Below are 13,427 nucleotides of genomic sequence, written 5' to 3'. Positions count from 1 at the left end.
TACTAGTCCATTTTATTTGATGGGCATCTGCAGGACATTGTGTGGATGGCCTTCCCCCCTGCTAGGCACACTGGTGCCTTGCATTCAGCCTGGCCAGTTGTGTACCAGCACCATGTTTTGTTTGCAAAGCTGTCTTCTGCCCTTTTGTCCTCCATCCACACTAGTGCGAGGAGTTACTCTGCCACAGGTGCAACTTTCTGTGTTTCCCTTTATTAAACTGGATGGAACTTCTGCCAGCTGAGGTCACTCTGGCTGGCATCACATCCCTCCAGCATGTTCGTTGCCTCTTCACTCCCTGCAGTTTGGTGTTTGTTGTCCGTGCACGTCCTGAGGGCACGTTCTATCCTGTTTTCCAGGTTGTTGGAGATACTAAATGACTCAGATTCAAACGTTTGCCCTGAAAAATGCCACTCATACCTGTCATACTTCAGACTGTTGAGCCCTCCTCTTTGAGCCACTTTTCCAGCTACTTTCTAGTCTACTTTTTTCAGTCCAGTGTAGAACAAACATAATGTTTGTTCCAGCAGTAATGTGATAGGAGCTAAGCAGAAACACAGTTATTTTATGCAAGTGTTAAAAACAGAGAACTAAAGCCTGAAATAGCAAGGGATCTGTACTGCTTCTTTGTTAAAAGAGTTTGTTCAGCATTTCTGAGAAACCACATCCTTTTGAAATATCTTGGGTTGGGAATAAGAGTCACTTTCAAAAAGGTAGACAGATATTCTCAAGTAAATATCTCTTTCTTCAAAGATAGTTTCATGGACTTCTTACAAGACAGGTTTTAGTAGTTAACTGATAATTTCCATTCTTGGAAATTCCAATTCTTGGGTCACATCCCACTTGAATTTTCTGGACCTTTTAAAGGTTTCATGTAGTTGGAGATGGTATGCGTTTTTGTAGTGATCTGGTTTTTCGTATCTTCTGCATGCAGATTTGTAAAATGAAGTCATGCATTGTTGAAATAACTCTAGTTCAAGTATTATGTTTCCATTGTCAAAGATACCTCCTTACTGCTCTTAAGGTTGCAATTTTGCCTAGCCTATTTTTATAGCTAAATGTTTTTGGCACTGGTCTTTGTGACTTCAGTCTCTTTTTAGCTGTTACACATGTGTAACTGGAGAATGTCTCAGTTACTGTGCTTGCAAGAAAGAATAGTTTTTTAGATGGGAATTGTATTTCTTAAGCAAAATAAATATGTAAGGTGTTTTGCAAACTTGGCTTTAGCATTGCAGATATTTTGTACAATAAGGTTAGATTCTAATGTAGCTGTCAAACAGGAAAAGTAATGTTTACTGGGTTTGTACCTTGATTTACTGTTGTGCCTAGAATTGGAGGAAAAAACCCAACAGTTGGACGGAACAAAGACTGACAGAGGAAGGAAAATCATAATTGGTATTCAGTTGCATTTAAAAATGTTCTTAGTTGTGTAGTGGGCTATCTATTTTTGAATTCCTGTCACTTTTCTATTGTTGTAATTGCATATCAAACAATAATCTTTCAATATTTTAAGGGGTTTTGTGTATTCTATTCAGCAGCATCTGGTAAAACTGAATTATTTTACACTTCTTGCAACACCTTAATTTTTAGGAGCATGACAGGAACAGTGGGTACTTCTATCTTCTCCTACTGCAGGGAAATTTTTGACTAAAAATTAAGGTTTTTTTTCTTTTGCTTCTAGATCTTTCAAAGAACAGATTTACTGAAATTCCTCCTGATGTCTGGCTGTTTGCACCACTGGAAACTTTGAATTTGTATCACAACTGTATCAAATCCATTCCAGAATCTATTAAAAACCTGCAAATGCTTACGTACCTTAACATTAGGTGAGTAATGCTTGTTATTTTTGGTCTTTATGTAACTTAACTCATTGGAGAGAAGGGATTCTACTCATCATGTCATTGAGTGCCCTTCTGCCCTCATTTTTGCCCAGATAAGTAAAATTCTGTTGTTTGTTTGTATTATCCTTGGTGTTTCAGGCAGCAGTTTTTCCTTCCTTTGTGGGAAGGAATTGACTGCATTATGAAATCTCAGTCAGTAAACCATGGTAGCTGAGGATAAGGTGAGTTTACAGACTTTTTTCTTTGGTTTTAATGTTGTGTGTTGTGCAGACACATAATGTTTAGAAACTGTAAAAAGAAAAAAAATTTAAAAATTGTGACTCTTCAGAGTAGATTACTCTGGCCAGATGGCTGTTATTTTGCATGATATTTATGTCCGTCGCTGTATTGCTGTTCTTAAACTTGGAAAACATATCTTTGGATCTTCTTGGAAGAGCAGAAGATTAATATGAGCTCTGAAAGGAGAGGGAATCTGGAAGAACCCTCCCAAAAAGAGCAGAGACCCTGTTTTCAACAATATTCCTTGTTTCTGATCTTGACTACATCAAGTTCAAAACAGTCTTCTCAGCTAAGAGGTATTTAACATGTGAGATATGATTCCAGAATTTGTTTTGAAAAAAATTGCAAATTGATCCTTGGGAAAGAAGAAAGTAATAAATAAAAAAAAAAGTCCTGCAACAGCTCATTTCTGTTTTGATCGTAATTGAGGTGCTGAATGCAATTCTTCACACAGAATAAAATAACCTGTAGTTCTAACTGGATGTACAAGTTTATTTTGAGAGTTGACTCTCCCAATCACCATTTACCAACTCTTATAATCATCATTTACCATACTGTGCTCTGTCTTCATTTCTGTGCTAATGTCTGAGGACTGTTTTCACAACGCATGACTATGTGGATGTGGTGGGGTGTCCTTGGCTGGACCCCAGGTGCCCACCAAGCTGCTCTGTCACTCCCCTCCTCAGCAGAATAGGGGGGAGAATGTAAGGTGGAAAAAACCAACCTGGGTGAGGGGTGCGTGTGTGTCAAGATAAAGGCAGTTTAATGAAGCAATAGGAAAAGTCATGCTTGTGGAAGCAGAGCAAAACAGAATGTGTTATTCTCTGCTTCCCATCAGCAGGTGATGTTTGACCATATAATGAAGCAGAGCTTCATTATCTGTAGCGGTTGCTCCAGAAGACAAACGCAGTAAATAACACATACCCATTCCTTCCTCCTTTCTCTTAGCCTTCCTTGCCGAGCAGACATCATATGGCATGGAGTATCCCTTTGGTCCATTTGGGTCAGCTGTCCTGGCTGCGTCCCTCCCAAGACCTTGCCCACCCCCAGCCTGCTGCTGAGGGGTGGGGGGAGGTTGGAGAGCAGCCCTGGTGCTGTGCGGGCACTGCTCAGCTTAGCCAAAGCCCCGGTGTGTCACCAGCACCACAAGCACAGCACCATGGGGGCTGCTAGGGGGCTTAGTCAGAGCCAATACAGCAGACTATAGTAGTTAAAAAGACTAAAATCCAGGCTTACTAGTTTCAGTATGTTGTTACAGAAGAAAACCAGATGATCTCAAATTCTAATTCTGGATTCAGATGACTGAAGAAATGTATTGTGCAATTCATTGTGAAGTAGGCAGCTTTTTTTAAAACAAACAAAAAAACCACCCACCTCAAGCAAAAGACCAGAGGAAATTAAGGCTGTGGAGAATGACTGTTTCATTGTCATGTTTTTGTAATCAATTTTAAAAGTTTACTTGCACATGATGTTTTTGCATCTCGTGCTCTACAATAAAAAAAGCCTGTCATATGTGCCTGAAATACAAAACAAAAAGAGATTTACTGTATAGCTACATCCAAAACTTGTATTCACTTAGAATTAACAGACTGATAGAAGATTACTTTCATTTTATGGCGTTAAAATTGCAGTACTACTTGGAAGGTGAAACCCTTGCAGGGACATAAATTTTTGTTGATTTTGCAGCTCTGTAAACTGGAGTAATTGAGAAAATTAATGTAAAATATTTTGGTGGTTTTTTTTAAAAATATGGAAATAGTGCTCTGTTTTAATAGTATAACTTCTGGGTTTGTCTTAATATAGTGTAACACAAATGTCAACACTTAAGTTTGTGGGTGTTGTTGTTGGTTTTTTTTTTTTTTTCCTCCCAAAATAGAACTGACCTCTACACAGTTCTACTTAAAGCAACAGCAATTACTGATTTTTTTTTTTCACTGTTGTGTATAAAAGGAATTATTTCATACCATAGCTGAAGAAGTTGGTTTTTCAATGGCTTTTTTTGAATGTACAAGTACCTTATTAGGAAAATTCTGTGTATTTCTGGTAGTGGCAGTCTGCAGTTGGTAGTTTTTCCAATATGTATTTTAATCAAAATTGTCAGTAACAGTGTATTACTTGTGTATAAAGCAGACATATGCGCGTGTAGTTGGAAAATGATACACACAAAAGAAATAAATTTTAAAGTTTACTGTCCAGACTGTTGTTCAGCAAAGTAATAAATAGATGTTAAGGGCTTTTTATGATGGCTCAGGAGTGACATGACCACATGGTATGAGAAGCAATGGCCTTGTATAATGTTGTGGTTTGCTGAGAACATGCACTTTATAATGGTAGGTTGTCAGATCAAATGGTCCTTCTGAAGGTATTGGAAAGCAAGATAAAAGCAAACATCAAACTATTTCTTTTAACAGATAGCTCTGTATGTTTTAGTGTTAGATTTAGTTATAGTGCATACTCATTTCATCAAGCTAGATAGGGACCTAAAATTCACATATCTAAGAGAGGCTTTATCTGATAAAGAATTAATTATGGAGATTGTAGCTTAAATTTAGATGAAATTGTAATAGGTGGAGAATGTCCTCTGGAATAGGAGAGAAGTTGTACAATGTGCATCTTGGACTCCCGGTCAGGCTTAAAGATTATAATCTAGCCTTGCTTGTTCATTTTTCTTTCTTTCAAGTCGAAATCTTTTATCAACGTTGCCAAAATACCTGTTTGATCTTCCACTTAAAGTTCTGGTTGTCAGTAATAATAAGCTGGTCTCCATTCCAGAAGAAATTGGAAAGTTGAGAGATCTAATGGAGTTGGTAAGTACAATTGTGAACCATTGTACTAAGTAAAATTAGTTTGAGCAGTTTATTTACAGTATAATAAAAATATAAACTAGTAATTTAAAAAATACAGACCTAGAAAATGTAAATTTGTTTACTGCTTTTTTTAGTGTTTGAGCTGAAATTACAGGTGTAATATAGAGTTATAAAAATGGGGTTAAATCACTATATTGGGTTAACTAAATCTTAAGGGTTTGGAAATAAAAATGCTCTTCAGATTGAGTCCCTTGCTTGTGTGTTGTTAAAGATGGTGAATTTTTCAGTTTACCTTCTTTACAGTAACCATAATTCTGTTAATTTTTCTTACATATTGTCAGGAATCTCTTTCCAGCTGAAGAGTTCATCCCCCTGTATTCTGTGCGCTTACAGAAGTTATGCCATTCAGTCATTGTTGTAGCCTTCTGTGTTGGTTTTTATTCTTTTTCTACCATTTCTACTATTCCTCTGTTTTGATTGAGGTGAATAGAAGGATGTGTGATAGTCACAGTTTAGGTGTCTGTGCAGCATCTGTTTGTCCTGTGGCATACTGATGTTTTGTGTTTTGTCATCCATTACGTTCTCTCTATTTCTTAATATTCTGGGCTTTTCTGACCATTACTCTGTGTGAAGCTTATGTGTTTTGGAGAACTATGCACAATTATTCACCGATCTAGCGCTTGGACTAGGTGGTTTTTTTCTTTTTCTCTCTCCACTACGTATGATTTCTTTCATCCTTGCAAGCAGTTCTTACCGTTACTAGAGTAGCTGTGCATGCCTGGGGGATTTCTTCTAACATGACCTAATTTCTGAGCTATAAATCAACATTCTGTTTTAACTTAGAAGTAATATGAGATATTCTGAATGCTTGTGAGGCTTTTCTAGTGTCCTTCACTCTTCGGTGAGGAATTCTTTATGCTCACTTCAGTGTCGTAGGATTTCAAGGTGGGATCACTCCTATTGTTTACGGAAAGTAAATGTTTTCAAGAATTGCAATTGTGGTATTTTTGGCTTAGTTTTCAAAATCGTCCAACCTAGAATGCCTGTTTGAAGACACAGGTTAAGGAGATACTAGTGAGTTTCATTTCAGTACTTGTGTTACACCTGTTTAGAACATAAATAATATATACATACATTAAAAAGAAAAAGTTCACAACTAAGCCATGCACTAGAAAGATGCTTTTAGGAAGGGAATTCCATCTTAAATTTGGTGATGTGGATAGAGTAGAACTTGCAATAGATACACAACAGTTGGTCCCGAGCTGCCTGTATTTTCTGAGACATATAACTGTGTGCAGCGATAGTGGTTGCTAAAAGCACGTGAACAGTGCCTAAGCCGAAGGTCTGGAAGTGCGTAGTGGAGAAGGGTTTGTCTGGTTAAAGCCTGGCTTCTAGTTACTGACTCGACTTGCCTTTAAAATCAGCTTCCAGTTTTTCAACAGATTGGTATCTGTCATTGTTGCCTAGTCTAGCAAACTAGTTTCTGAAGTCAGTTTTGTTGAATCTGAAATAAAAAAGGCTAGAAACAGTCTTACATCAATGTGATTGTTGACCCAGTCTGGATTACATAAATAAATGTTAAAGTAGTGGCAGAAATCACTGTACTTTGCGTTCACTTGGTGTGGCTTTGTCACCCTCTAGTGCTTGTATCCAAGAAGCTGGTGATCCTGCTATTGCTCTGTGTAAATCTGTAGTTGCATGGGTTCATTCAAGGTGGTGGGGTTTTTTGTTTTGGTGTTGTGTTTGGGTTTTTTTTAAGAAAGATGAATTTTTGTAGCAGGAGCAGAAGGCAAATAATTTGCCAGCAAGTAGCACAAGGAGCTTTTAACTGGTATGGGAACTGTACCAGGAACTCCTGGTTCTTGGGCTACAGTTTCAATCTCAAAACCTGTCTTTCATCGTTTATTGTTTAAACTCTTTGAATTAAGTTCTGAAATTCATTTTTGAAACATGAATCACTAAATACTGAAGGAACACTGAGATCTGTTATAGCATTTCTTCCCTTTGTGGAGAAAACAAGAAAGATAGTATTTTTTTAATAGTATGTTTTATAGTAGTTTTGATAGCTTTTTCCTGTGTTACAGTATCTTAAATTTATTTACAGATCTTAAATTTATTTAAGATGTTAATTTATGAATTTTATCTTTCTTAGGATATTAGCTGCAATGAACTTCAGGTTCTTCCCCAGCAGATAGGAAAATTGCAGTCCCTTAGAGAATTAAACATAAGAAGAAATAATCTCCGTATGTTGCCAGATGGTAAGCTACCAGTCCTCATTTCTTTGATGTAGGTAAATTAGGTGAAGTGTTAAGAAGGTATCTGATTCTTCTTTTGTTTCCCCCAATGCAGAATTAGGAGACCTTCCCTTGGTAAAGCTGGATTTTTCTTGTAATAAAATTACAGAAATTCCAATTTGTTACAGAAAGTTACGTCACTTACAAGTTATAGTTTTGGATAACAATCCAATGCAGATACCACCAGCACAGGTTAGTATTAAAGCATTCTAGTTCAGAAATTTGCATTAGGATCTTAAGAAAGAAGAAGCCGTTCTAAGTTATACCATTCAGGTTTTCATTTTTTTTAGCTGTATTTCTCCTAATGGAAAATTGTGGGTATGAACTCAGTGAACTCAGTGTAGAAAGTATTATTTGGGGTGCATTTTCAAAAGACATGCTATGTAATTAAAATATTTTTTTTGTTGTTCGTTTGTTTCCCAACAGATTTGTTTAAAGGGTAAAGTACATATATTTAAATTCCTCAGCATTCAGGCGTGCCTCAGAATAGATAAAAAACCGGATTCTTTGGATCTTCCATCATTAGGTAAACGAATCCCCTCCCAGCCACTCACAGACAGGTTAGTAGTGAGTGTTTTGCTTTATTTTACTAGAGCATTTGCTATGAAATGATCTGTTTATTACAGATCATAGCTGTAATTTCAGTGCTTTGCTTAGGAGTCATAGTATTTATTTTCTAAGATTGTTACTAGAAGCTTAATTGGCTTATCTGAGTTGCTATGAAAAATTTCCATTGTACTTGTTAAAGTTTTGCAAATCAGAGCAAAGATATATTTTAAATTTATTTATTGGAAATCTTACCTATTTATTTCTCAAATGGATGCATCAACACAGTAGACAAGAAGTTCTCACAAATATCCTGACTATGGAGTTAGTCTGTTAGATGAAAAGTCTACCTCCCATTAAGGGAAAATAACTTAAACATTAGTGAAATACCATGGACTTTTTTTTTTTATTAATTAGTTGGACTTCCGTATTGAGTACCTCTTGAGTAATTAAATGGGAGAACTTTTGTGTTTTTTTGTTGTCAGTTGGCTTGCCGTTGGAAACCATATGAACATACTGTTTTTCACGTATTTTCTTAAAATGTGACTTGTGCCTTTCTGTGTTCAAGCCGGAACGAGAGATGAAAATTATAAATAAAGCTTACACAGAACAGTCTGAACTATCAGATTCAGTCCATGGTCTTGGGCAACGCTGTCATAGGGAGTTAGTCTAGAGTGTCTGTAGATCACTTCGAAACGTTCCTAAAAACTATGGTCCACAGCTGCTCCCCAAAAGCCTCTGCTGAACTTAAGGCCTAAAAATAAAATGTCCTGCAAATTAGCAAGGTCTTGGGTATTAACGCTGTACGTCGTACTTGTAGCAGTGTGGACTTGTTTAGTTAAACTTTCCTGGATAATCTTGTGATTTAAACCAAGCTCCAGTGCACAGCTGGAAAACACATCCTGCTGATGCTGCCAATTTTATGTGTTGGAAAGGCATAAATTTGGAGGGAATACATCGTAGGTACTCAGGCAGAGTTAAACCATTATGATACGACAGTTTATTAGGGAATGTCTGTTTACTACTATTAGAAAACCCTGTCTGCAATAGAATTCAAGTTGCCGTATTTCAGAGGAAGCCTGCTTTTTTGAAGACTGTATTTTTTAATGAAATAGAACAATTCTAGAATTGCATGGATACAGAGGGAGAACCATAATCAATTGTGTCCGTTTTAACTGTGCTTTGGTGCTCTTTTTTTAACAACTGCTGTAGCAAATTAAGCATTTGTCCTCAGCACATGGGGTACTGTGCAGAAATTCTGTATTGGCAACTGCTGATAAGTATAGAGAACGTATTTTTAAAAAGATGTTTATTTTCATTTAGAAAAGTGAAACTACTATTCCCTTCATTCCTGTGTGGCACTTTGTGTATTGTTTTTCCTTAACGTAGCATGGAGGACTTCTATCCCAATAAAAACCATGGACCAGACTCTGGCATTGGAAGTGATAATGGAGATAAAAGGTTGTCCACAACAGAAGTGAGTATTTTTCACTGCTAAATTTCTGTAATTTCTGTACTGTAGAATTTTTTCCCTTTGTTTTGTATCATTTGAGATAATACTTAACTTAAGTTGTGTTTAATATTCTTTGAATATCTGTATAGTTGAGTTTAAACCATTGAACTGCCAGTGTCAGACACAAATAATTTACATATTGCTTTGACTTTTCTGGTTAAGGTTCATTCCAATCCAAATTTCATACATTTTAGAACTGAATTCTGACCCGAGGAACTGTTTGGGTTTTTTAATGTGTGAAGTGCATAATCATTTTCTACACAAATGACAAAACTTATTTGAAACTTTATTTTATTATTAATGAAATGAATGTACTGAAGAAAATGAAAGTTTATTTGGATGAAACTTGTGTTGTATACATTAGTAATCCTCACCATTGTTTAAATTGTAATAAACTTCTGGATAACCTGCTAGGCTTAAAGTGGTGAACAAAAATCCCTACAAGTTACCTGTGTATTTGTAGAAATCTAGATTAAGGAGCTGTAGTTACCAACAGTGATGTCAAAACAGAATAGTGTAGAACAAAAGATTTTTGAAACTTAGAACTATTACAGATGCCGAGTGACTGTTATTGGGGAAACTGTAGAACAAGAAGTATTGCTAGTTAGGTTGTCTAAGAAAATTCCAAATTATTAGAAGTAAAGCTGTGATTCCCTCCCACTGCCCACGTCCCTTCCTAACTCTGCCACCCCCTAGGTCTAACAAGGGTCAAAGTACTTGGAGGCTTTAGATAAGAAAGTACCTAATTATGATTTTCTTGGTTCACTGACTGATGCTGGACTCAACCTCTTTGAACGAAATACTGTATTTCAGTACTATATACTGACCAGTTGTCTGTCACTTCTTAAACTGTGACTCTTTTAAACACTCTTCCCAACTCCCCAGAAAGCTCCCCCAGCCACAGAGAACCCCCATCTGCCTTGATATTTTCTGTCTTGGGAGCCGTTTCTCGTAATAGGGTCCGTTGCACTATAATTTGTAAGTTCTTAGCAAATCATCCAATACTGTAATTGATATGCAAGTTCTCTATTAAATGTGACTGTCCTTGCAGCCGTCTGATGATGATACAATCAGCCTTCACTCCCAGATATCAGAATCAACAAGGGAACAGACATTGAGGAATGACAATCATGTAATGGGAAGTAAACTCGATCCACAGAAAGGTAATACTGTTGTGCATCTGTCATTTTAGGTAACAAATACTTTTGCTTAGGTAATCTAACATAAGAAAATTGTACAAAATGTTATGATCACATATTGGCATTGATTGTATTTTCATCATTTCAGAAAGCAGTGTAAATAGATAAGGCCAGAAAGAAAGAATAAAGATTATTTCTGGCTCAGGGAGACATGATTTCGTTGTTTTATCTTTATCTTAACATTTTTGACAAGTGCTTATCTCTCTCAGGAAAAACATTTGTTTGAGAGAACTGTTTAATACCATCTTTTCCATTCTTCATCAATCCTCACTAGACCAGGAGGTGTATGATTACATTGATCCGAATGCAGAAGAGGGAGCTGTTCCTGAGCAAGGAGAGGTACAGATTGGACCGTTGCTGTCTTATATCAAGGTAGCATAGTTTGAAAAAAAACCAAAAAAACCAACAAACCCCAACCTGTTCAGCAGGCTTGGGTTTGGTTTGTGTTTTTTTTTTGTAGTTGAAGCTTAAGTTTATTTTTTCATTCTGTGTAAGGAACGGGGAAAACATCCTGAGAAATCCCAGAAAATAGAACAAAATGAGGACTGGGGAGATGAAAAAAGGTAAATCTTGAGCTTTTTTTTGGGGAAGATTTTACGGACAGTGGGGGGTGATGATGATTTTCTTTTCATATTGAACACAGTGCTCACTCTTGGACGGAAAATAAGCTTATAGGAAGCACTTAGTTATTGTGCATTAATATACTCATTGCTGCGTCTTGCTTAACTGAAGTCACAAATTTTTGATTTTTAAGATGTCAGAAAGAGCAGCTGCTTGCTGAAGACGATGATGAACTCAAAGAAGTGACTGACTTGAGAAAAATAGCAGCTCAGTTACTACAGCAAGAACAAAAACACAGGTATTACAATATTAAGATAACTTTTGTTACAAGTTGATTCTTTAACCTGCCTTATACCCAAAAGCTCTTGACACCTTATTTTAAGAACAGTTTTGTCCAGATGTTAAACAGTTAGTGACAGACTTCAAAGAAACCTGTCCTGTCTCTTTTCATAAAATTGCTGTCTAGAGAAGTGGTGATACACTCCTATGGAGAGGAAGAGATGAATGTGAAAGTCTCTTGATTTCCTTGTTTGAAGTATGTTAACTTCTTTGTACTTTTTTGTTTTTTCCAAAGCAGCATACTTACATGAGCATTAACTATTCTTAGTTAGGTAGGTTATTTTTAACATGTTAAAATTAATTTGTCTTGGTTTGTAGGAGTTGCGGGCCCTGCATATAGTTTGTATTTTAATAAACCAGTCGTATTTTACTGGTAAACAAGGTAATTTAAGTGGTACTTCCTCCATTGTCTGATGCGAGATACAAATTTCCTATGAACCAAAGAGAAAAATTCTTCAAACGTTATTCTGTCAAACGAAAAAGCATATTTTTATATATATATATAAAAAAAAAATAATTTGAATAGTGTAAGTTCATCCTGACGAACTGCCTGTCTCATGTTGGCATCACAACAGAATGATTCTTCAAAAGTAGCTGTAGAACAAGCGGCAGACTAAAGGAATGTAATAGAACAAGTTAACAACCGTGTAAAATGAAGAGTAAGAACGAATACCTGCAGTTGCACAGGGTGTAGACAAGCTGAGGTAGGAACAGTGTTCTCTCTGGTTCCTTTACCAAGTAGGCAAATAACCAGTGAGGTACTTCAGCGAGAGTAAGCTCTTTCCTGAAAGGTGAAAGTTGTAGTTGGTAATAGTTCATTATTGTTGTTTATTATCCCATAGTAATGGATTTAACTTTATGCCAGCTTAAATACTGTTTCTTTTGAATTTTTGTGTAATGACATTCTGCACTGCTGTTTTGATAGTTGAAGTAAACGTGAAGCCCTCAGAGAAATCGATCCTGAAACTGTAAAGAGCTTTAAAAATTCTTCAGTGTTTTACATAAGTTAAATATAAAAGCAGTAGTATGTATGTGCACACAGAAAAGATGAAATATGTTTTCCTTATAACTCTATGCAGTGTATTTACGAATGGTTTGTTCACAGAGAAGGGAAAAATACGATTGAAATATTAATGCTAATCTGTTCTTATTAGCAGAAGTATTGCAAAACCATTTAAGAATGCTAATTTTTCACATATTAATTTATTAATAAATAGAGAATAAGTGGTTTTCTCTTACTAGGTTTTTATATGATAATTATTTATATTGCCTGTGGGTCTTGTTTGATTAGTTTTAGTATTTCCTGGTAATTTAATCATTTGAAATACCAAGCCACTCCTCTTCTGAAGTACTGCAACTTGAATTTTACTTGTCATATGTTGTTATATCTTATTGCGGTGATCTTGCTAATGGTTCTGCTTTGCTCTTGAATTGTTCAGACATATACAATCTTATTAGTTAAGTTTTACTGCTTAGTTTAACATTTATATTTTAAAGCTTGCTTATGTATCTTTAAGTCCATGAGGACAAACCTCTGATATAAAATTTAGCCCTGATTTTCAATCCGTAGTTTTGTGAATCTATACTTTCTTGCCATAAACAGCAGTAAGAATAATATTTAGAGGTGTAGTGAAGATATTTATGTGTTTATTTGTGGAAAATATGTTCAATCTGTCTAAACAATCATCAGAAAAGTGAGCATCACAAAATAATTTCTTACTAATCATGTTTCTGTTTGTTCAGTGTGAGTTTTTTTAAATATTATGCAGTCTTCTTTCTTTTTGCTTGCTATGCTAATGAATTCCCTGTCCTCTCCCATCAACCTGTCCTGCTTCTTCTTCCACCTTTGGCTTTGGTGTACATGAAATATGAATACAGACGAAGGCCATTAAGCTATAGAACTTCATTCAGTGAAAAACTCTTCCAGAGGACAAGGGCGGCAGGACGTGCATCAAGGTATAAAGTGTTTGTAGAGCTTCAGATTTCCAAAGTTAAAATGTGGACAAAAAAACACAGTTTTGGCCATTTCCTAAACAAAAACAAAGGGATTG

General features: G+C 36.0%; 1 protein-coding gene across 2 annotated transcripts in view; it reads left to right on the top strand.

Annotated features, from left to right (window-relative positions):
* Nucleotides 1-13,427, top strand: part of LRCH2 (leucine rich repeats and calponin homology domain containing 2) — a 53,440-nt gene that overhangs the window by 15,877 nt on the left and 24,136 nt on the right. Inside the window, exons 2-12 of one of the 2 annotated variants that reach the window (XM_055727362.1) lie at nt 1,679-1,823; nt 4,798-4,924; nt 7,077-7,182; nt 7,274-7,410; nt 7,645-7,778; nt 9,154-9,241; nt 10,329-10,440; nt 10,751-10,848; nt 10,972-11,039; nt 11,231-11,335; nt 13,255-13,332. In XM_055727362.1, coding sequence (XP_055583337.1) covers nt 1,679-1,823; nt 4,798-4,924; nt 7,077-7,182; nt 7,274-7,410; nt 7,645-7,778; nt 9,154-9,241; nt 10,329-10,440; nt 10,751-10,848; nt 10,972-11,039; nt 11,231-11,335; nt 13,255-13,332 — 1,198 coding nt within the window. The remainder of the gene's footprint in view (nt 1-1,678; nt 1,824-4,797; nt 4,925-7,076; nt 7,183-7,273; nt 7,411-7,644; nt 7,779-9,153; nt 9,242-10,328; nt 10,441-10,750; nt 10,849-10,971; nt 11,040-11,230; nt 11,336-13,254; nt 13,333-13,427) is intronic. The other variant, XM_055727363.1, reaches the window with a different exon arrangement.

Source organism: Falco cherrug, chromosome 15 (genome assembly GCF_023634085.1).
Source record: "Falco cherrug isolate bFalChe1 chromosome 15, bFalChe1.pri, whole genome shotgun sequence".
In the NCBI taxonomy this organism is placed as follows: Eukaryota; Metazoa; Chordata; class Aves; order Falconiformes; family Falconidae; genus Falco; species Falco cherrug.
This window is presented reverse-complemented; position numbering and strand designations above follow the sequence as displayed.